The 24840-nt window shown below is 41.6% G+C and overlaps 1 protein-coding gene across 3 annotated transcripts in view; it reads left to right on the top strand.

The window, feature by feature from the left end:
- The window catches only part of ankfn1 (ankyrin repeat and fibronectin type III domain containing 1), a 162153-nt gene that overhangs the window by 110362 nt on the left and 26951 nt on the right, over positions 1–24840 (top strand). For all 3 annotated transcript variants that reach the window (XM_049563232.1, XM_049563233.1, XM_049563234.1), the window contains 5 exons: positions 7203–7397; positions 9354–9467; positions 13611–13708; positions 16407–16497; positions 20039–20146. In XM_049563232.1, the coding sequence (XP_049419189.1) occupies positions 7203–7397; positions 9354–9467; positions 13611–13708; positions 16407–16497; positions 20039–20146 (606 nt within the window). The remainder of the gene's footprint in view (positions 1–7202; positions 7398–9353; positions 9468–13610; positions 13709–16406; positions 16498–20038; positions 20147–24840) is intronic.

Below are 24840 nucleotides of genomic sequence, written 5' to 3'. Positions count from 1 at the left end.
TTTCTGCATGAAATTTTGTGAAGAACAATTTTTGTTTAACTTCTTGGATGGTTCTTACAACACACACAAAGTTAACGGTATTTGTTACCTCCCTCCAGGCCTTTGATTTACCCGTCCCTGTCACATCACAACAAAATGAAATTTTTTTCTCACCTCTTATTCACCCCGCAGGTCGACAGGATGCACCTATCCATAGTAAATATCACCTCCTTATATGGTGCTCACTGGTTATTCATGGGTGGAGATGTATGCTAATTGCTAACTAGCGGGAGCGCTGTCAGTTTCCCACGGCGTTCATAAACCCAGTGTCGGATTTTAGTACCAAGGTTTTTTAAGTGCAAATATACTCACAGATTTACCAGCATTTCATGAACTGATTATCTGTTCAAGTGTACACTATATTGAAATTATCTCCACTGTTTGACCCCGTCTTTGCTCTCATCAAAGCCACCACACTCTGTTGAACTAACCAAACCTTTAAAACACCAAAGGAACAGACAGATGGAAGCGGCAGAAGTAAAACAGCTGAGTTCAGTAAGATAAAATGACTGTTTTTCTCTGAGAAGTCTGGCTTTTAGGAAAGTGATATTATGGCTTCAGTTTCCTTTTGGACATCAGCAAAGTAAATGGTGAAAATGTATTGTACATTTTAACTGAAAAAGCTTTTTTTTTTTTTTTTTTTTTTGCTTCTGCCCCCATCCTCAACAGTACATTGCTTAGCTTCTGTGTCAGTGCCTCTGTCTGCTTCTCCAAACTGGGGGCTCGCTCACTGACGTCTACTACAGGTTATATGCTGTCTATAGAAGTATCTCATACAACCCCATGTTCTCTGTGATGACACACAAAATCTTCACCTGCATTAACTTTATAAATTATATTTTCATATTAGATAAACCACACTGAGAGAAGTATGACCATGATCATCAATACTATCAAAAATCAGTTTCACTTTAACTGAAGTCTTTTTTTTCTCACTAATATTTGAGAGCATTTTCTTTAGTAATATATCGAAGGAGGAACGATACATCACATGTTGGATTGAGTCTGTTCTCACGACATAAAGTCCAGCTGGATGTCTGCTCAAACAGTTTGTGTTTCAGTGCTCAAAGTTCTTTGTCATTAAGAAAAACAAGTAATAACTTCAGTGATCTGTTTTGAGACTGATGCACAGAAATAACATTTGAAGATTCATGTTACTTATAATTTACTCAGACATTCTACAGAATTGCTCTAACGTAGTTTCCACCATATCATGTTTCATGTGTTCATATCTGTCTGATGGTTCTGACTGTTGTACCTGTTTTAATGTGGAGAGTCAAGATTTGATTTTATTTGGAAAAATAGTCTTTAGGTGCAAAACCTCTTTGTTTTATTTTGCTTTTTTTTATATATATACAGTACAGGCCAAAAGTTTGGACACACCTTCTCATTCAATGCGTTTTCTTTATTTTCATGACTATTTACATTGTAGATTCTCACTGAAGGCATCAAAACTATGAATGAACACATGTGGAGTTATGTACTTAACAAAAAAAGGTGAAATAACTGAAAACGTGTTTTATATTCTAGTTTCTTCAAAATAGCCACCCTTTGCTCTGATTACTGCTTTGCACACTCTTGGCATTCTCTCCATGAGCTTCAAGAGGTAGTCACCTGAAATGGTTTTCCAACAGTCTTGAAGGAGTTCCCAGAGGTGTTTAGCACTTGTTGGCCCCTTTGCCTTCACTCTGCGGTCCAGCTCACCCCAAACCATCTCGACTGGGTTCAGGTCCGGTGACTGTGGAGGCCAGGTCATCTGCCGCAGCACTCCATCACTCTCCTTCTTGGTCAAATAGCCCTTACACAGCCTGGAGGTGTGTTTGGGGTCATTGTCCTGTTGAAAAATAAATGATGGTCCAACTAAACGCAAACCGGATGGGATGGCATGTCGCTGCAGGATGCTGTGGTAGCCATGCTGGTTCAGTGTGCCTTCAATTTTGAATAAATCCCCAACAGTGTCACCAGCAAAACACCCCCACACCATCACACCTCCTCCTCCATGCTTCACAGTGGGAACCAGGCATGTGGAATCCATCCGTTCACCTTTTCTGCGTCTCACAAAGACGCGGCGGTTGGAACCAAAGATCTCTAATTTGGACTCATCAGACCAAAGCACAGATTTCCACTGGTCTAATGTCCATTCCTTGTGTTTCTTGGCCCAAACAAATCTCTTCTGCTTGTTGCCTCTCCTTAGCAGTGGTTTCCTAGCAGCTATTTGACCATGAAGGCCTGATTCGCGCAGTCTCCTCTTAACAGTTGTTCTAGAGATGGGTCTGCTGCTAGAACTCTGTGTGGCATTCATCTGGTCTCTGATCTGAGCTGCTGTTAACTTGCCATTTCTGAGGCTGGTGACTCGGATGAACTTATCCTCAGAAGCAGAGGTGACTCTTGGTCTTCCTTTCCTGGGTCGGTCCTCATGTGTGCCAGTTTCGTTGTAGCGCTTGATGGTTTTTGCGACTCCACTTGGGGACACATTTAAAGTTTTTGCAATTTTCCGGACTGACTGACCTTCATTTCTTAAAGTAATGATGGCCACTCGTTTTTCTTTAGTTAGCTGATTGGTTCTTGCCATAATATGAATTTTAACAGTAGTCCAATAGGGCTGTCGGCTGTGTGTTAACCTGACTTCTGCACAACACAACTGATGGTCCCAACCCCATTGATAAAGCAAGAAATTCCACTGATTAACCCTGATAAGGCACACCTGTGAAGTGGAAACCATTTCAGGTGACTACCTCTTGAAGCTCATGGAGAGAATGCCAAGAGTGTGCAAAGCAGTAATCAGAGCAAAGGGTGGCTATTTTGAAGAAACTAGAATATAAAACATGTTTTCAGTTATTTCACCTTTTTTTGTTAAGTACATAACTCCACATGTGTTCATTCATAGTTTTGATGCCTTCAGTGAGAATCTACAATGTAAATAGTCATGAAAATAAAGAAAACGCATTGAATGAGAAGGTGTGTCCAAACTTTTGGCCTGTACTGTATATGGTTGTGTGTGTGTGTGTGTTAATGCGTGTCCCTGAGCTCACCTACGTTGGCTGTGTGTTAATTTATGAGGCCCCTTGGGGCCCCTGGGGAGTGCTGGCTCTATATTTAGCCCCCTCCCCGTCCCTTCGCTCAGACAATGTCCTCCTGTGTGAGGCGGCTCCTCCTCAGACACAGCAGCCTGTTAGTTTACAGCCTTTTCAATTAGCAGCCGTTAGCGGCTAACAGGGCTCTGACAGGCCGAGCCGAGCAGGAAATGACACCTCCAGCTTAATAATATGGCTGTGTCGTTTCCAACGGCAACCGCCGGATGGAGAGTCAGGAACAGGAGGCTGGACGGTGTCACGGTTCACCAAACCTCTTTTTGTTTCTGTCATGTTGTTATCCATCTGTTTGTCAGTCAAAATATTATTCAAACAAACCTTAGTGAAGATCCAGAAGTGTCCAAGGATAGAAGCTGTTCACAATTAAAATACATTTAATCAGTACAATGTATTATATTTATTTGTGTCTTGTATCTTTGAGTCAAGTAGTCATGTAGTTGTGTTCAGTACTGATTTAAAACAACTTTAATCAATACTGGAGACAATGGATCACTGGATTACACTGTACTCTACCTGCTCAGCAGCCGACAGACAGACTCAGTAACATCGTGGAACATTTAAAGAAACAGATATTTCTCTCAGGAGTTGATGAAGACCAAACACAGAGCGAGCAGATTACTGGAAAAAAATCTGTAGATCCAGAAGATTAAGATTTTGTTTTCGATCTTTAGGACCATCTATTAATGAATGTCTGACATTTGTCATGCTCATGTGCTTCATGCAGTTTTTCTTTCTTCATTGACAGAATTTAATTTTAGATGTTGTTGTTTGATTTTTTTTTATTTTATTTTGGTGAACACACAGTCTGTCAGTGGGTAATGAAGTTCAGAGTCCTGCAGGAGGCACATCATCATCATTTCACTGCACAATGGAGAGATGTTGGTATTTTGAGTATGTGAGGAACAAAAACCTTGAAACTGCCGCTCACTCTAAATCTGTTGCACGCCGTGTTCTGTCCAGAACACACACAGGGTTCAAATTCAACTTCAAGTTCTTTTTTTGTCACGAACACAGCTGTTTTATAGAAGCAGAGCGCAGTAATGGAAGTCTTGGCTCACAGCCCCCTGCATCAACATTCCTTAAATATGTATGTATAAAAATTAACAAAGTGAAAATTAAAAAATTAATCTAAGACATTAAATTCTTCCTTTATTGTTTCATGGTGTTTTTTGTGAGGTTTTGTTCCCTGTGAAAACAAACTCAACTGTGGTCTTATAAAGTAGCCAGCAGCATGACTTGGCTCCGATCCTGTCACTTATCACAAACAATTAACTGTGTTCAGTGTGTGTCTCTGTACAGAATCAGATTTAATCCATCTCTGATTACACACTCTCATTTATGTGTGTGCAGCAGTGGACACCTGACACATCATTACACACACTAATTAAACAAACAGCTCTGAGACAAAAGCAAACACCGAAGCATTCAGCAGGTAAATGAAGACTTGGATGGAGATGTTCTTGAAGCCACACACACACCTCTTGGTGTGTGTGTGGCTTCAAGAACATCTCCATCTCGTGTGTGTGTGTGAATGAGTGTGTTGTTGTGCACTGCTGTTGGTTTGTTTATGCTGCTGTCACGCTCCATGAGAGAGACGAGCTGGCAGCCGACTGAGAGTCTCACTGTGATAAACGTGGAAGAACTCACACAGAGGTGTTCCCTGATGAAGGTCACACTTTATACTACGTCCATCAAAAGCATGATACACAACATACATACATACTGGTGATGTTTCGTATCAGCTAACGCTCAGGTTTGTTTGGCTCCTAAAACGATCACTCCACCAATTACACACATAAAGTTAACTTATACTTCGCACTCAAAGTCAGGATATGTCCACCTCTGCTGCAGATTGGGAACGTTGTGTCTCTCTCAGGAATGTCCAGAGGAACTGTTGCATGTCAACTGAATGTTCGTTACTTCCATGAATTTGGCAGTATATCCTACCAGCCAACCACACCAGCTCAGCACCTCCACATCCAGCGTCATGACCTGACTGTGCAGTTGTGAAGCCGGTTGGATGTACTGCCAAAGTCACAGAGACATTAGAGATGGCTTATGAAAAGGAACATTTAGGTGACGAGCAACAGCTCTGGTGGACGTTCCTGCAGTCAGCATGCAAGTGGCACGCTCCCTCAAAACTCTTGACACGTGTGTGTGCTGTGTGATCAAACTGCACATTTTTTATTGCAAAAATAGGAGCAAAAACAAAAGTGTGTAAAGTTTTGTTCAATGTGATTAATTTCAGTGATTAATTGTAAGTTGGCAGTGAGACAACAGGAAGTAGAGGCAGATAACACAATCTTTATCACATTTTTTTACGCCTTACACAAAGTCCAAACACATTTTAAAATATATGTTTATTGCACAGCCTTTTCCCTCTGATGGAAATGTTCAAGGGACTTTAATGTGAATCAGTAGAAGTTTAAGTCGTGGTGTTTTCTCTCCTCTTCTTCTTTAGTGTTTCTCAGTGTTTTGTACCTTCTCTTCATCCTCACTCCCCACTGTTGGACAGCCAGTGTTGGTCCTTTTATGGTCACATGCTCTGAGACAGTCTCCATCTTTTTGACCTCGGTGTGTTCTTGTCCTGGCTCTCACGTGGACGCTGAAGTGTCTGCTATAAAAGATGGCCACGCCTGAGCCTCAGCTGGCCTTGACATATCTGAACCTGCAGCCTACAACTCCTCCACAAACTCGTGTGTGCTATTAACAAGAGACACGAAACTCGTCATCCAGCCCACGAGTGTGAAAGAGGACACACGTGCTCCTCTTGGTCGCCGGGTTTGTTCAGTTGTAATAAAATAATTATTTTATATTTGTGAAAAAAGAAACACCTTAAAAAAGAACAAGAAAGAAAGAAAAATGCCTGTAGATCTGTTGCTGACAGATTTTAAAATTAGGTGTTTTTAATTGCACTTTATGTTTACTCTCCAAAATCCTTTACAACAGTATAATCAACATACGGTCTGTGGGCCTAATCTGGCCAGCTGTAGGTTGCAGAGTGGCCCACCGACCATTTTAAAATTCAGAATGAAAATGAATTGATTTGGACTGAGGGATTTTTTTTGTACTTTGAATGTAAATAAGGTGCCAGAGTGCACAAAATACAGCTTGTTTTATAAAAGAAAGAAAGAGAAAAAAAAACCTGGCGGGGCTGTTGCGAACACCAGTTTTGGGGCATCGGAGCTTCTGTTAAAAAAATTGTGTGGTAATGAGAGACGAAGTTACGTTTTGGAAGGAGCTAGAAAAAGAAGCTAAGCTGCTACTTAAAGTTTTCTGACATGCCACTTCCCTTTGGCTCATCTGGCTCATCTGGTCATCTTCGCAGATTTTGAAACTGTTCCAAATGCTGGACTTTTTCAGCATCTTGTCAGCCTGTCACAGGAGGTCAGACTGCCCCAGTTTCAGTAGTACTGGACTGCTAGTAGCCCTTTTGACACAGAGATGGCGCTATAGAGCCGCTACGAAATCCCTTCGTCATGCCCCCTTTGTTTTTTCACACAGGACCAAATGACGACGGAGTCATCATGCTGCTCTAGTGTGTGATTATTGACAGCATCTCTAGCAGTGTGGAACTAAAAAAGGCATGACAGGTGTGACATGTACCACAACAACATGTGACATATAACATACGTGTCAGCAGCTCTTTATAAACAGCAGCAATGGCATGTCAATAACAATCATTTACTGTCCGAGTTATATGGTGGCTGATCTCATCCTCTGCTTGGAGGGTAAGGAGCTCCTGGACCTCATTGTTTTCCCAGTTTGTGGACATTTTTGGCTGCCCTTCTTTGAGTTAGCTGCTAACCGCTAGTAGCTGCTATTAAAATCTCCATGGTGTGTTGCATACATAACACATCGGGAAAACATCACACCCACCTTGTCAGCTTTCTACGGTACTGTTACAACCTCGTGGCAGCTTAAAGGCCAGACCCCCCTGCCGCAGTGCTGGCGGGACTCTCCTTTTTGTTTGTGAGGTTTTGGTTGGCAGGGTGGATAATCGATCCGTTGACCGTTGTTCCTCTGAGCACCAGCTCTTACTGCAGCACTCTGTGTGTTTTTCTGTTGTAGTTGTGAGTGTGGAGAGTCGTGAGGCCCACCTGAGCTCTCTGGTGGTGGAGGCTGAGCGGCGGGCGGCTGACCTGGCAGCTCAGGCTCAGAGAGATGGCCTGTCTCTGGAAGCCTGCCAGAAGGACAAACAGCTGAGAGCCTGGGAGTGGAGGAGCAAGCTGTACAAACGCATGAGGACGGGTTTCCAGCATGCACGTAAGTGTGTGTGTGTGTGTGTGTGTGTGTGTGATTGTTCTCTCGGATCAGTTCAGTTACAGCTGACCTCTAATCAGCAGAACCATTCATTAAATATGTGTCCTCTGAATTTATTCAGGATGAGTCTTTTGTCCAAAATCAGCTTTTACAAATACAGATGAAGCACCAGCAGATCAAGGGGAAACCTTCGAGAACAAGTGGCAGTAATTTTAAAGCCCGTCTGACGCACAAGAAAATAGAAGGTTAAAGCTGCATGAAATGAATGAAATATAAATGGTACAGGAAATAGGTTTTTATTATAGAGGAAGTGTGTGTTACGTAAGTGCTCTCTGAAGAGAAAGGTCTCAAAGTTTTGCAGTAGACACACAAAGTAGCATCAAAAAGAAATACACAAGTACAGGTTCTTTAAATTGAACTTAATCCTTTGAAGTCTGCCATAGAAACAGTCCACCAGTGCAGCTGTTGGTATTTTTGCTTATTGCAATGTAATTTCAAAAGCTTCAAATCCCTAAAATCTGGACAACCGAAGCTCAAAGGTTATGAGTCAGTACACCACAGTAATTAATAAAAGTATTGAAGTTATGTCATAAATTAAAACAACATGATGGCGCTGTTCTGTTGTATTATGTCAGTATCTCCTCGTTGAGCTTCAGATTCAGCTTCAGACACAAGTGATCAGATTTATTTGGACACAGACTGAGTTCATGAATCGTCTCTGTGACACGAACAGTCGTTTCATTTCTGCAGGCTGTGAATATAATGAACTCCAATTCCTCCGTCTCATGTTTCCTTATGAAGGAAACATGAGACGAGTTCTTCATTACAGCCCTGAAGCTCTGTGCTCTCTGCTGCCTGGTAGTTTATTAGATTATCACTTATTACACTTTGTTCATCTATTTGTTAGATTTGATTAAAGCATTTTAATTTCAGTTCATCTCTTCTGCTCAGGACGAAATGTATTCTGACTTTGAAGTCGTCTGTCACCCAGTAGGATTGAATTGTCTGACAGTTAAACTGTAAATGTGTTTACAGAGAACATCAGATGAACCAAAAGCTCCAGCAGCCGCTTGTTATGTTGTTGATCAGACGTTAGAACCGCTTCATACAGCTTTTAACACAGCACTAATTATCTGAACATATCATCACCAAACTGTAGAGAACACTTTCACACACTGGAAACCAAAATTACTGCAGAGTGTCGACATTGTCTCTACGGAGGATTTAGTTGAAGGAGGTGGGAGCACCTTGCTTAAGATGAGGGGCCGACGAATAGAAAGCAAACAAGATATAAAGACAAGAGCTGCATCACCATGCACGATGAGACAATAAATGACGACAAAAAGAAAACAAACAAGATGCAAAATGAGGTGACAAACTGCTACAAAGAGAAGTGTATCTGGATTCAAAATGAGGTGTAGCATAGAGATGCAAAAACGAAATGAGACGTGAAATGACTACAAAGAACCAAAATGAGATACAAAACAAGATGCACAACATCTACACGGTGTCTCTGTGAGTCTGGGGGTGTGACTCCTATGGAAGAGTTGGGAGCCTTTTACATGTCTGTGCTCGGGAGCCCATTGTTCTCTCTCAGTGCATGGGTGAGAGGAGCTTTGAAACAGAGCCCAGCCGATATTACAGACACATTTACGTATTTATACATGCGAAAACACAGTTTTTTGCAACACCTGTGACAGAGATATGTGATGGAGGAGGGAAATGTTAGAGTGTGATAATAAACTTTACTGTTAAAATGACATCAGTGCTCTGAAACACTGAACTTCATTTGGTATTTCATAAATTATGCCAAGCATCTATCTGTAATAGGCCAATATCAGCTGATTTTGGCTGAGCGAATATCAGTCCTGCTCTACTTTGTAAACCAGTACAAGAGATCACTTGAAGCTTGAAGTTGGGATTTCTTTAAAGTTGACGCCTCTCTGTGCCCCTGCTCAGGTGCCCCAGAGGCCCCGTCTATGGTTCGTCTGAGCGTGAGCAGTAGCACCACACTGACCGTCACCTTCCAGGAGCCGCAGTGTCTCAACTCCACCGTGGTGACCAAATACAGAGGTACAGACGCACACACGACCACAGGAACAGTGTACGCAACAAACTCTGAAACAGTGAAGTGAGTGAAGCTCATGTTGGGTCAGATTCTTTCTTTGATCACATGGTGCCTGGTTGAACTTGAATTTGTACAGAAAAAGGTTTTGTGTAGCACCATGTGTTCAAACCAGTGGATGCTGCTCATTTCATTATTTATTACGTAAAATAAACACGACAACATTTCAAGTTCTAATGTCATGTGCATAAAGATTTCACTGAAGCAGTCGTTGGCAGTCAAAGGTCCAATGTGAGGATGTAGGAGGATATACTGGCAGAAATGTAGTATGTTATAATAAGTGTATTTTCTTTAGAGTAAAATCAGCAGAAATTAAGAATCGTTGTGTTTTCCTTACCTGAGTATGAGTCGATTATATCTACAGAGGGAGCAGGTCCTTTTCTACAGAGATCTACAGTAGCCCAGAACAGACAAACCAGACTCTGGCTAGCCACCATAGTTAGCAGCCCCTCTGCAATGAGCAGCATAGAAAAAAAAATTGTAATGTGAAACGTCTTTATTCAGTGTTTTACTGGTTTAAATCACCTGGTCTGTTTGTTCTGGAGAGGAAGAGACCTCTGAGGATAATTCAGCTCCCAGTAACAACCTCCTGAACACTGAAGGAATTTTAACCGGGAGTAGTTTCAGTCGTTTGCAATCTGCAACCCTCACCACTAGATGTCACTAAATCCCTCTAAACTTACAGACTGAACCTTTTAAAGACCATGCCAGTGCTTTATATCATGTCCAGCACTGTACTGCGGAGCATGTTCCCAAGACATGCTGCTGGTTATCATAAAATTTGCATGAAAATGAGGCAGAGATGTGATGTGATGTGATGTGATGTGATGTGATGTGATGTGTGGTGTGGTGTGGTGTGGTGTGTGCACGGTTTGTAGTTAAGTAACTAAAACCTGCAAACAACTCTAGTATGAATAATTGAAGTTACTGTGAAATTAATTGGTGCCTTCAAAAAGATATTTTTGTCTAGAATTTGTACTTGTTGTCCTTACAAGGAAACCACTAACTCATCACATCACATCATGATATTATAGTTAAGCTACACAGATAATTCTTGTCAGTACATGAAAACAAATATGTTTATAAAACAGCAGAACAGCCTCTCTCTCTCTCTCTCTCTCTCTCTCTCTCGACATATATGCTCTATATAGTTTAAATAAGCATGTATGTACGGTACCAGTACAACACTAGTATTATTATTGACATGTAAAATATTACAGCAGATAAACATCTGTTGTGTGTCGTAAGGGAGCTGAAAGGGAGCGTCTGACAAAAGAAAATTCCTTTGTTTTAAGATTCTTAAAATAGTTTGGAAACCTCTGGTTCAGACAGTCTTTGATCCGTTGTACTGTACATGCAATACACTATCTGTCTTTATATAAATTACTATATGTGTATTAGTGCTGCTACTTTTACATATGTTTATATAGGAGGGAGCTGCAGCTGCATTTCGTTGTGCAGTCCTGTTGTGTAATGACATTAAACCTTGAACCTTGCAACATTTAACGTCTTCTGTTGAATGATAGAAAGGTAAAGACACGTTAGAGACACTTATTATATAACAGAGAATTGTAAATTTTCCATATTTCCTGATGTCCCAAAGTAATTCTACAAAGTTTATTATGTAGGCTAATAAAACATTTTTCCTTGTGGAATCTTGAGGGTCCAGTGTGTAGTGTTAAGGGGGATATATTGGCCGAAATGGAATATAATTAAATAAGAACGTTTTCTGTGGTGTATGATCACCTGAAAATAAGAACAGTTGTGTGTTTGTTGCCTTAGAATGAGCTGTTTATATCTACAAAGGGAGCAGGTCCTCGTCTATGGAGATTGCCGTGTTTTGAACAAACTCAACACTGGATCTAGTTTTACTTTATCGTGTTGGCCACTGTAGTTAGAAGCTCCTCTGCAATGACCAGCATCAGAAAAACACTGATTTGTAACCTAAAACTGCTTCATTCAGTGTTTTTACCTGTTTTAATCACCTGGTCTGTTAGTCGTTAAGAGTAAGAGGCGCTGAAAGCCTCCTAAACGTCTGGACCTTGAGTTATCAGAGAATAAAGGTGAGGACACATTAATATGTGGCAGGTGAGCCACTACAAATACTTGACTTTTCGTTCCCTTTTTTATGCAGACAATCAAGCAACATTTTTATTGAACTACAGGATCCTTGAATGGAGTTCCTCACATCCTTCAGGATGACTGCCACGTTCTTGTCATATATTAAACAAGCCAAGTCCAAGCCAATGCGTGCTAACTACCCTCACGTCAGATTGGATATGCACAACATTTTTGCCAGCACTAGATATCAAACAGAAGCCAGAGACTGTTTCCTATTAAGTTGCTGTAAAGTCACCATTTCTAAGCAGAAGGTAGAAGATAACGTTATGTCGAAGCCTGAGTGGGAAAAGCCCCTCTTCCTGCAGGTAGCTTCCTCAGTCTCATACAGACTCACTCTGGGTCTGAGTCTGCTGCTGCCTGCCTGTTGCTGACGTCTTAATCAAGAGGACGAGACAACTCTGTGAAGTGCAATGATTAGGGGTGTAACGGTACACAAAAATCTCAGTTCGGTACGTACCTCGGTACACAAGTCACGGTTCGGTTTTTTTTGGTACAGTGATGAAAAAAATAGACAACTATTAAATATCTTTTACTTATTGGTAACCTTATTAAAACATACCACCACAGCAGTTAACTCTTTTTACACAATTTTGGAATGAAACAAATATATATAAAATCCTGCTTTTTCACACTGTTTGAATGAAAATAGAAATATAAAAGTGAAAAATAAAATCCTGCTGTTTTTTTAACACATTTTTTGAATGAAAAATATAAATATACATTTCTGCTTTAACAGTTTTACTCAATTAAAATAAAAAGTATAGTGCAGCTGGTCAGCTTTAAAGCCTGCTCAGATTCAGTTTTACTCGGAACTTACTTAGCTTTCCCACTTTGTTAAAGTGCAGTAAACAAAACATGCTTATATCTAAAGTGCAGCTTAAACAATTTTACTCAACTACAATGGCGTTGGTTATTTCTTTAGTGCGATGGTCAGGGAAACGCTCTTTCTTTTTAAACGATGACGATATCGTAGTTTGCACCAGATTGCTTTTTCTAGTCGTGCCGGTTAACGTTAAAACTCGGGTGGTGTCGCTTTAGATGCGTTAGCATGTTAGACGTGTTTCCAAGTACATACCCGACCGCTGTTCTGCAGTGTCGGCACACTGCTTTTGTCTTGTCCACTTGTTTATTTCCATCTTCGTATTTTACCCTGAAACCAAAGTGTTCCCAAACGGAGGACTTAAGGTTTGCGGGTGGGTCTTCAGGTTCGTCAGGCTCACTTGCCATGTTGTCAAAATGCGAGAATGCGCTGCACAAAGTGAAAGCGGAGATTTACGGGACTCGGTCCATCGGGGAACTAGATATTTTAAATGGTTCGGCTCGCAAAAACGGAATTAAAATAAAACTAAATAAAATAAAATAATATCCTGTGCCCAATAATTCGGTACAGGGTCGTGCCAAACCGAAAGTCGCGTACCGAACAGTTCGACACAAATACATGTACCGTTACGGCCCTAGTAATGATTTTACCACGGAGAGCAGGGTGAAAGTGAAGAGTGTTCACTCTGCAGCTACCTGTGAGGACTGAAATGTCCACAGAAGTACACTGCACACTGACTTACAGGAAAACCCTGCTCAACTTGAAGAATCTCAGGCGACTGAGGGGTCTCGGTCTTCGACTTTCAGACTGCAGCAGTGGTATTTATTTCTTTGTTTACAACCTCTGCGTGGTGTTTGATCCAGTGGAGAACAAACCAGGGAATGAGACGTTTCACACAAGATACAAGAATGCATCAGATACATTTCTCTGTCCACGGGTGTAGTTTTACATACTTAACAGAGAGGAAGAGACAATTAGAGACGCCTGGAGGCCGTGAGCTGAGCAGTGAGAAGGTTAATGGTGATTTCCTCATCTCAGCAGGAACTATTGATTTTTAATGAAAAGAAGAGCCGACCGTGTACTGTTTACTGTCGACACTTAACCGTCTGTATGTGTGTGTGTGTGTGTGTGTGTGTGTGTGTGTTCACAGTGGAGTGGAGCTGCCTGAAGGATTTCTCGCTGCTTGCTGGAGAGATCGTGTTGGATAATCTGCAGTCCCTCAAGTGCACCATCAGCAGCCTCACCACGGTAACAGCAGCATCACTCCTCCACGTCCGCTCTCTCCTCTCTCCTCTCTGTCTCTTTCATATCATATAAATATTGTGTACTTTCACCTTCAGTGTTTAGAGGAGCGGTTTCCTGGAGGGCAGAGAAATTGTTCCAGCACATCACTCAGACTGGGCTTGTACATTTATTTGTGAGCTTCAAGCCGGATTAACGCAGCTGTAGATAAAAACACTGTGAGGCAAATATGTGCTTTGTGATCGACTCTCCTGATGACAGCTGCTTTCTGTTCAGCACACCAACAAACAGAGAGCCTCATTCAGAGCCCTGACAGGTCTGATTCAGTCATGTTGTGGTGTAATGCCGGGATAATCTTTTCATATTCCCCCGAACTTATCCATCATGTGTTTGTTGAGTGGCATCAGTGACATTTGAAGAGTGTACAGTTTGGTGGAGGCTGTCGCTCATTATGCATCACTGTCTGACACATAAATACACGGACTGTGGTGCATCTGGTGTTTGCCATTTAGAGCATTGAAACGCATTCAGACGCTTCCACAAAAGCCCTGAAAACATGTAGAGAAGAACATGCTGCGTGAAGGGAAAGGGCGAGACATGTGGGCGTCTAATGAGCTGAGTCCGAGTCAGACTCCACATCTCAAATGTTAGTGTGAACAGCACTTATTTATAAAATCTACTACAAAGGGACATAAAACCACCACTGAGAGACACAAACCAACTACAAAGAGACAAACACCAAGTACAAATAGACACAAAACCACCACGAAGACAAATAAAAAACACCTCAAGGACTCACAAACCAGCTACAAAGAGACATAAAACCACCACAAAGAGAAACAATATAACTGCTAGGGGAGACAAAACCACCACAGAGACACAAATGAACTACAAAGAGACATAAAAGTACTGCAAAGAGACACAAAACCACTATAAGAAGACAAGCACCAAGTACAAATAGACACAAATCCACCACAAAGACAAATAAAAAACACCTCAAAGACTCACAAACCAGTTACAAAGAGACATAAAAGTACTGCAAAGAGACACAAAACCACCACAAAGAGACAAAACCACCACTAAGAGAAACAATCCAGTCGCTAGGGGAGACAAAACCAACCACAGAGACACAAATGAACTACAGAGAGACATAAAAGTACTGCAAAGAGACACAAAACCACTATAAGAAGACACAAACTACTACAAAGAGACAAACACCAAGTACAACTAGACACAAAACCACCACAAAGACAAATAAAAAACACCTCAAAGACTCACAAACCAGTTACAAAGAGACATTAAACCCCACAAAGAGAAACAAACCAACCGCTAGGGGAGACCAACCACAGAGACACAAATGAACTACAAAGAGACATAAAAGTACTGCAAAGAGACACAAAACCACCGCAAAGAGACACAAAACCACTATAAGGAGACACAAACTACTACAAAGTATTATGTATTAATTAATTAATTAATTTGAAAGTCTCCTGCCTGTATGAGAGTAACAAAATGAGGGGGATTACATCAAAATCCTCGTCTTTTCTCTTCCTGTTAAATGATTTCAGATGTCTGATGACTAATCCTGCACTCAGGGTGTTTACAGAAGTTCATCCAATCAAATGAGACTTTGGGCGACTAACTAAAAACATCAGTCATATAAAACTGGACTTGACAAGGCTGCCCATTTTTTAGCGATCCAATCAAATGTAAAGGATTTAATTTAAATCCGGCTTGTAGCTGTACACCACTCAAATATTCTATTTCAGTGTGAAATACGTCACAGTACAGATGCTAAAGACGCTGTAACTTTGGTTTTACTTGGACTTGAATGCTGCAGGGTGTGTTAGTCAGTCGGTCTTGTTTGTTTGCATTACTGCTGATCACTGCTCTGCTAATGATAGTTTCTGGGTGATGGCATAGAAATTATTCGTCTTGCAAATGCAAACCGACTGCAGTGATGCTACATGACAACCCTGAAAGACAACAAAGAGACTCAAAACAACTCAAAGTGACACAAAACAAACATAAAGAGAAACTAGATGACTGAAAAGAGATGCACAACGTCAAAGACACAAACCTACTTTTAAGATGTCTCTGAGCGCTGACCCGAGCTGAGGTCACAAACTGAGCTTTAGACTAAAAGCATCATCAGCTTGGACATAATATTGTACTTATTTTATCACATGAACCTTCATTACTTCATATATTTACTGCATCACTGCAACAGCAACACTCAGTCAGGGTAAAAACACAGTTAAATCTATAATGGCTGACCTCCAACACAAAGAGGAACAACAGGTGAACATGTTACACAATCTGAGATTTACAAAAGGCCACATATTACTGAGAATCCGTCTGTCCAAGGCCACTCTGAATACAGAAAGACTTAACAGGCTGTTGTTGTTCCTCTCGAGTGTCTCTGAAGTGATTTGAAGACCTGCAGCTTGAAATGTTCCAGAGTGTTGAAATGTCTGAAGAATAAACCAATCCTTTTTATGTGAAACCAACAACAGCAGTTTCACTTTGATTCTGGAACATTTATCCACTCTTACAGGTGGTTGAAGCGACAGTGTTGTGTTGTTCATGTCTAAAGGGGCTTAATAAAGTATTAACACAATGAATACAGAGTGTACGCTATGTGGCCAGAAGTATGTGGACACCCCAAACTACAAGGGTTAATACGCTGCTTTTTACATTTCAGGGTCGGCTCTACTACGTCAGGGTGTCAGCTTATAACATGAAGGGCTGGGGTCCCCCCGCCTGCTCCCTCCCTCCATCTGCAGCTCCGTCCAGTGAGTTCATCCTTACACTCTTTTTTCTCTTCTGTCACGTTGATTCATGAGGCAGATTGCAGTTTCTCTACAGGTCTAAACCTCCAAAAACTGACTCCAGACTTCCAGTCGTTACTGCTGAGGAGAAGAAATATCTTTTCTTTTTGCATCAATAAATCATTGCCTCGTAAGTTATTTTACACATTTAAATCTACATTTGATCTACAGGAAAACATCTCAAGCAGTGCAGTGCTCATTTTTGCAGCTATTTTAGATTTGCTCTTAGTATTTAGATGAAAATGTGTCTTAGTTTTACTCAAAGAAAACTCACTTTTAGTGGACTTCAAGTCATTACTTTTCTCTTTAAGCTAATCCAGTTACACTAGTACAGGTATCAGAAATTGGAATCAAGGTGACCGGTTGTATCAGGTATTGAACTATCATTTAGACATATTTTTTACACAACTCGATAATTTCTACACATTTACAAACTTGTGTTTCTCCAGCAGAGAATTTGACAATTTGACACAGCTCAGGATCTCTCTATTTATGCTCTCAACAAATAACTAACGTGAGCCAACTAGGATTTGTCCCCAGGTTCACTGTAAACTCTGACTTATCCATGTGACTGTTAAGAAGCAGAAACATAACGTGTTTCTTCATGTGCAACATGTTAGTCTGGAGGTTTAAACTGGTGTCCTCTCACAGAGTTGGTGATTCAAACTAAGCTTTCATCTCTGTCAGAGAAAACTGATCTGAGTTCAGACTGTTTACTTACAGCACAGCTACACTCACAGATAACTGAGCCTCCTACCTGCCTGTCAAACACCATCAACCCACAAACCTTCTCCAGTCTGGACTGAGTGGAGTCCTGCGGGGTGAAGCTGTGAAGGCTGTGAGCGGAGCTAGCTGCTAACAGCCACCGCTGCAACTAACAAACTCCACAAATCCATTCAGCAGCTCCACCATCCACAGTCAGACACACACGGCAGATTATTTACTGCTGGATTACAGCTCACAACTCCCATCAGCGGAAACATCCTGGTGCAGACTATTTACTGGAGTTTACCAGCCAGTCAGCGCTCTGATCAAAACTGCTCATACCGGATTAGAAACTATTTGCAAGCATGGCCGTTATCGGCTTTCTAGTGTAAAATATTTTTCTAATAAGCTTCATGAAATAATTTCTCAATTATCCACCACTAACATTTCCATCTCATCTCATTAACAAACACAAAACATACAATTTGTCTTAATTTTTAATATCAAGATCTGTTTTTAGCTTGTCAATGTCTCATCTGTGTCACAAGAACATTTTTCATCATAGATTTCTTACAAAGTTAACAATGAACTAGAGCTGCAACGATTGCTCAATCAATTGATTTGTTAAGTGACTGAAAAGTGATAGGCATCAGCTTTGATAATCACAAAATATTTTAAGGCGTTTCTTGTGTAAATATCTAAAATCCATGAAACTTGACAGAAACGTGTTGTAAAAGTGAAAGAAAGATTTGGGCTACGACTACAACTCCAAATCAAAAACCACAGAGAACCCAAAAAAAACTGTTTGGTTGTAACTCGATGGGCATTATTTTGAAATTGTTGTGAATTTACAAACCTGTAAAATAAAATAGTCCCAGTGAATTTTCTGTTGATTATCCACAATAACTGCAGATAAACAGGAACAATCTGCATGAACTGAAAACAAAGTGACCCTGGTGATATAAATTAATGTAAGGAGTTAAAAGGAGGTGAGTTTCTGTTGTCAGTAGTAAACAGTGAGTCATCTGGTGTTCACTTCTCTGTTCAGTCGGGAACATCACATGTTTCCATCTCTGTCACGACTCTCTTTCTCTCTGCATAAGCAGGCACATTCACCTTGAGCTGCTTGTGTGAGCTGTGTGTGTGTGTTTGGCTTTGTATGGATGTGTTGAATGTTCAGTTCAAAGTGATTTACATTCAAAGTGCAAAAGAAACACATTATAAACATTTAAAGAGCCAAGAAAATAACAACATGCTTATATGGAATATGTAAAATACAGTAAAATAAAAGAATGAAAGTTACTGTGCAGTCAACGAAGTTAATAATTATTTGATTCAATCAAGGACAGCAGTGAATAGAAAAGTCTTTAGCCTTGATACAATTGAACTGAAAGTTGCAGCAAAACTGCATCGTGGATTTAAAAAGCAATTTAGATTTGGCATCACTGGGCAAAAATCCCATAATAACCTTTGAGCATATTTTAATTCAAGCTGTCTGAGAGAAAATTAGACCTCTGCTCCTCCTCTTGGCTGTGTTTCTAGGCTTTAGAAAATCTAATCTGTGCCGGGAGACTTTGTCCAATCACAGGGCATGTCAGAGAGAGACGGTGTTCTTGTTGGCTGTTTTACAGATGCAAATGTGTGTGCACGTTCAATTCAATGGAGGAGAATCCTGCAAAGTGAAAGTTGTTATTTCAACACTGACAACAATTGCTGACACTGCAGAGCAACCCAAAAAGGAAGATGAACTTATCAAAAAGCCTCAAATCACAGTGTGTCCTCCGCCTCACTCCCTACCGCTACAGACCATCTCGCCGGGAGTAGAGTAGGCAGCAGCTCCAGAGACAGACCCACAGTTAGCGGCTGCAAGAACCTGTACCCAGCCAGCACAAACCCCAGCTCCAGCAGTTCGAACAGTCCCGACTCCCCGCTTTATCAGAAAACTTTCTGTTGCTGCCGTTACACAGGTTTGACCCGGCGCTGCCACTGGCCACCCACCTGCTGTGACACCCAGAGCTGAGGGGTTTCAGTTGGCAGAAATTTAGCTGCCGACGAAAGAACACTGAAATGCTGGCCTGTCTAGGAACCAATACGAGGACTTTAATTGGTGATAAAATCGGAACAAATAGAGGCTGATAGTTCTGAATGTTTGCACTGACCTGCACCTGACTAAGACAGAATTCATCAAACTATTTTATTGCTTGTGTCCTTCTGTATTATTGATAGAAGGTCAGTTCTTTTCCTCACATATGTGTCTGAATGTTATAAAGGATTCAATTTATCTTATGCAGGCACGTTTGTGTTGGTTTCTTTCAGACTTTGATACGCAGTCATTGTAAACTATGAGAAAAGCACTAGAACGTGATATTCTCATCCCTCTGCTCAGCTGTCAACGCTGCTGTTCAGTCTTTGTCCTACATATGCACACTAATTAAAGTATTTACCCTGATAACAGAAACCAGGTTTATGCTTAAAGAAGGTTTATGAAATCAGCTCACTGGAGAAAGACAACTGTTATACACTTAGAATCACAAAGCTGTGCTTCTCCGATACCTGCATTACCTGAGTTCTCTGAGGACTGTTACATGCACCTAAACACTTGGGATATTGAGGACAGAGGCAGCAGAAAGTTCTGACAGCTCACATCATCGCTTCCCTGCACACACTGAAACACCGAGCTGATGTTAGGATTACCTGCAGTCAGTGAAGACTGGAGGCTGACATGGAGACAAAAAAGATGCTCTTTTTAGGGCTTATTGAGAACCTCCTGTCAGAGTTTGTCTTCTGGTCGTTTGTGTAGATTGGAGAGAGAGCGACGGTCGGGAGCCCAGGAAGCGGGGACACATCGAGGCCATGGAGCGTCTGCTGCAGCAAGTCCGAGCCACGCACACACACTACTGCTGCGGAGGTGAGTCTCTCTGAAACATTTCTGACAGTTTCCACAACTGCAGTGGACAAAGTGTCTGTAACAGTCTGAACCCAGTCTCTGTGCTTTAAAACTCACCGTCACCTTTCTCAGCTTCTGGAGGTATTTTAGTTAAATAAAGTTTTCGGAGCTCAGGTGAAACAAGCTGCCTCTGAACTTATCTCTCTTTCTGTTAACTGGCACTTCTGCTCGTCCAGACGCACTGCAAAGCTCCACTAATCATTATTTGTAATGTTAGCATTGTGTTAAACGAGTCATGTTATCAGCAGACTGACTCAGAGACCAACGGGTGAACAAAGAGGAGACATATTTACCTCAAATAACTGGTGGAGACCAAAAACAGAGATAAAACAGCAATACAGGGATCGACATAGAGATGGCAGAGGGTGCTGTCTGTAGCTCTGGTTGAGGGTGAGAGGCTGTCAGCAGATAAACAGAGATCTGTGTGGGTACACGAGACCCTAAAAAAGAGGCTGGATCATGGGGAGTACCACCAGTTGGTCCAGGAGCTTCTCCTCCATGATGGACATTTACAGGCATATTTTCGGATGATTCAGGGGCAGTTTGACAACCTGCTGTCTATCGTTGAGCCGTATAGGTCTGGGTTCTCATTAAAAACTTTTACAAAAAGGCTCCTCCAGCTGCTAAAACACTTGTGTGAGATCAGGGCCCAAGAGAGCTCACCTTTTGCGTGGAAGACATTAATAAATTAGCCCACTCTTATTGGCTTTGCTTGCAGAGCTTTTGTTGCACTTGAGGTGGCGTGGTGAGTGTAACAGGCCGCTGTCTGTCTCTCCTGCGCTCGTGGTAAAACACCATGCACCAGAGAAGTCAGTAAAAGGCAAGAGACTCTCACACTGCACTGAAAAAATATGATAAATATATACTGCATTTTGTTGTCGTTAATGGCGTGTGGTGTTTCATGGCGGGCAGTGTGCAGGGTGGAGTAGAGACAGAGAGTTGGAGAGTTGACAATGGATGCACTCATTGCATCGTTGTGCATGAAACCTTTGCTGAAACACTGCTGAAATACACTTGTTGTGTATTAATTTCCAAACAGGCATATTAGTCGTTTGCTTTGACAAAGCAACCACAGTTATAAAGTAGAGTAAGGATTTAATTACCAGCTACTGGCAGCCTGAAACATCTGTGAAATAAACATTGAGACATTCTCAATAGTTTATCAATCCTGAATATGCCTTTTGTCCATATCATACCAACTTCAACACTGCAGTATAGTCATCAAATGTGAAGTAGATCTGATAAATGATTCTTCAGATACGTGAAGCACACACAGACAGATGGTCACATTATGGTCAGATAAAACCTGCAGTCAGAGGCCGAACAGTGTTGAAGAATCAAACCTTGAACACGACCAAAAACAAACAGACAGAATAAAAGAGACGATGAAAGCCTCTTGCAGAAACGCATCTTAAGATGGATTTCTCGCCTCATGAATACTCCCTCCCGTCTCACAGCATAAACGCCACAGTGAAGTCAAGGTGAGATAAGTGAAAGATAAATGTTGAGAAAGTGTCTGAGTGTTAGAGTTAGATCAGGTTACAAAGTTTCTCTCTGTGGTTGCTTTACATTAATTTGATGATCTCCAGTCAGACAGCAGTCAGTAACTCCTGAACACATCGCTGCTCCGCTCCGAATCAACTTTACTCCTGACTGGCAGAAAGCTGTGATTCACCCAAACATCAGCAGCATGGGTGTTTGTCAGTCCGTCTCTGTAGCTGCTTTATGTTTGTCAGCTGGTCTCTGACTGTATCTGTCTGCTGCTGTCTTCAGTTTACCTGAACAGACCTGATCAGTGGATCAAAGTATTTTCTCCGTTAATAAGTGATCAGATTTTGGCTCCTCAGGATCTGAATGTGTGAATGTGATCAGAGGATCACAGCGTGCTGAGTGGACGAGCTACAGAGCGAGTCAGTGCAGGACGCCGAGCTGCGAGCACAAACAGCAGCTTCATCAGGACCAGTGTGTGTGTGTGTGTGTGTGTGTGGTAAAAAAACTATCGTCACTCAACCGACTCAGAGTCAACAGCGATGATGTCACTAGGGTCGCAGACACAGACACACACACACACACACACACAACAGATGAGTTGTTTTTCGGATGATTTTTCGGCGCAGTGCAAAATAACTACAAAAGTCAATCAAGTGTGTGTTTGAATTTATGTTTGGAGTGCACGCTCAATTAGTCATTATCCTAGCTGTAATATACACCCACTGTGTGTGTGTGTGTGTGTGTGTGTGTGTGTGTGTGTGTATTTGTACAATTTATTCTCAGAGAGCCAAAAATAAATGTGTGAAAGTAATCATTGTGGGTACAAAGCCACCACTATAGAGTGGAGGGAGCTCATTTATCAGCCTGCATATCTTAATATACGATTACACACACACACACACACACACACAGGGAGCTGTGTGTTCCTGTAGGTGCAGAAGCACTCAGATGTGATAAATAATGTGGTCGATGTTGTTTTCTCTCCTAATAATGTTTAATGAGATGAATCCTGCAGGTCGGTGTGTGTCAGTCGGCTCTGTCTTAAAGGGGCTCTGTTCAAAATTCAGTGTGTGAGTTGTCTGCACACGGTTTTTCAACATGGAGGAGGCTCAGCTAGCAGCCAGTGGTTAACTGTGCTAACCCCATAAACAACACTAAACAGTGGAAACAGTGCTGACAGAGCTAACAGTGCTAACCAGGGGGAACCAGAGGGTGGGTGCTACACTTCCTCTACCACACTGTCCCAACACCAGCGGTCGCCACCATGTAAGCACAGTGTAAAGAGGCGGCAATCAGCTAGCCAGTGGCCAGTGGCCACAAGAAGTCCTCATATGACATACACATTGACAACGCTTTCTAAATAATAACAACGGCATTAACATAAACTCACAAGTCAGTCTTTAGACGCTTTGCTTAACTAAAGACTGATGACTTTCTCCGTGATTTTGTGTTGAGATGGGCGGATACAATTTCAGAGTTTAAAAAACTCCCTACGTTGCAGAACCAATAGTAAATCTGCAGGTGGTCCTTCGGTGGCTCGCTGAACTCTTGTGCTTGTAAACATAGTCCCACTGCGTTAAAAGTTTTAAACAAAGTCGCTGTAAGTCCTTCATTTCCACAATCTTGTGGACTGAGCACACGTTTGATAAAACTGAGTTAAATCTCTCGGCATCCATTTTCAAGCTCTCTGTGTGTTTGTTTCTGTGCGGACGAGAAAAGGGGGAGCGCATGTTTCCGGGAGGGCATGTCCCTTTCAAAAATGCAAGAGGTGTTGCTTTGTTGCCGGCCGTTTTCTCCAGTGTGTTAAACACACTTTAGAAAGGAGTGTCCCCAGACTATCAGAAGGCGGAGATCTCTGATTGTCTGGTGGTGAGACAAGCATTAACATGGCAATAACGATCATTTACTGTCCCTGTTATATGGCAGCTGATGTCATCCTCATTGGAGGGTAAGGAGCTTCTGGAACTCAGTGTTTTCATATTTTAGTTAGCCACTAACTGCTAGCAGCTGCCTTTTAAATCTCCCATGGTTGATCACAAACATTACATATACACATATACATAACAGCGTGAAATTGCCACCTTGAAGAGGCAACATAAAAGGGGCTCATGACTGTTGTGTGATTTTGGCAACTTATACTGCTCATACCACTTCATTCAGGATTGTTTGGACTGGGAGAAAGCTTATTAGAAATGGTCAGTTTGCAAAACTTGACATTTGTTTTTAATTATTAGCAATGTTTTTTGTCACTGAACCTGAAGGCTGATGCTTCAACATGCGTGCATTTTCAGTTGGTGTCAGGATTTATTAAAAGTAAAAGTAAAATCAATGTTTATTCCTAACTCACCACTTCATGTTTGTGTTACAAAATAAAAGCCCTCTGACCACATTTTTGTTGACAGACGCCCTTAATTTGTTAACGAAAGTCTTTTATTGTGAAACATTTGCAGGACCATGTTGTTGAAAATGACATGGTTCACACAGCTCCATAAATTAGTGGAGTAATTGTGGAAATACAGGAGTCATAGCAGCCGTTATCGAAGGCAAACTTGAGGAAACATTGGGCTGTTAGGCAGCGCCACAGCTGCAGCGCTGTATGTGTTAGCACTGCATGCATGTGAGCCACAGCAGTTCAGGTAGGCAGCCATTGCTCTGCTCACACAGGCAGCGTGGCCCAGGCGTAACTGTGTCAGGTTTGATTTTTGAAACGTAGATGTCATAGAACAGAATTGGTAACTGAATTTAGAGAACATCCTTCATCTTGCAGTACAGAAAGAAAATAAAGGTTCAGCTGGCCTCTCACAGTACACCACTTACACAAAAATGGAGAAGGCGGGCTTTAAAACTGGGGTTTCCTCTCTGTGTTTCTTATTTTCATTCTACCTGTCCACATCAGTATCAGTTGTATTAAATCTGATTTATTTGCATGATTGGGTCAGAAAAGCAATTAAATATCAAACATGAATACCAGCAGCAATGACAGATGAGAAGAGACACGAACAGCTCGGACTGAACTAAAACCTGTTTCTGTGTCTGCGTCAGATGGAAAGGTGGTCGCCTCATTAATCAGCTCCGCTCGTGTTTTTCAGCCGACTCATTTCTTTATTTATTCAGAGTGGCGTGCGGCGCTGCACAGTAGGCCGCTGCGCTCCTGTCATATTATC

This window comes from Epinephelus fuscoguttatus, linkage group LG20, assembly GCF_011397635.1.
Source record: "Epinephelus fuscoguttatus linkage group LG20, E.fuscoguttatus.final_Chr_v1".
Lineage (NCBI taxonomy): Eukaryota > Metazoa > Chordata > Actinopteri > Perciformes > Serranidae > Epinephelus > Epinephelus fuscoguttatus.
Note: the sequence above shows the minus strand (reverse complement) of the source record. Positions and strands in the feature narration are given on the sequence as shown.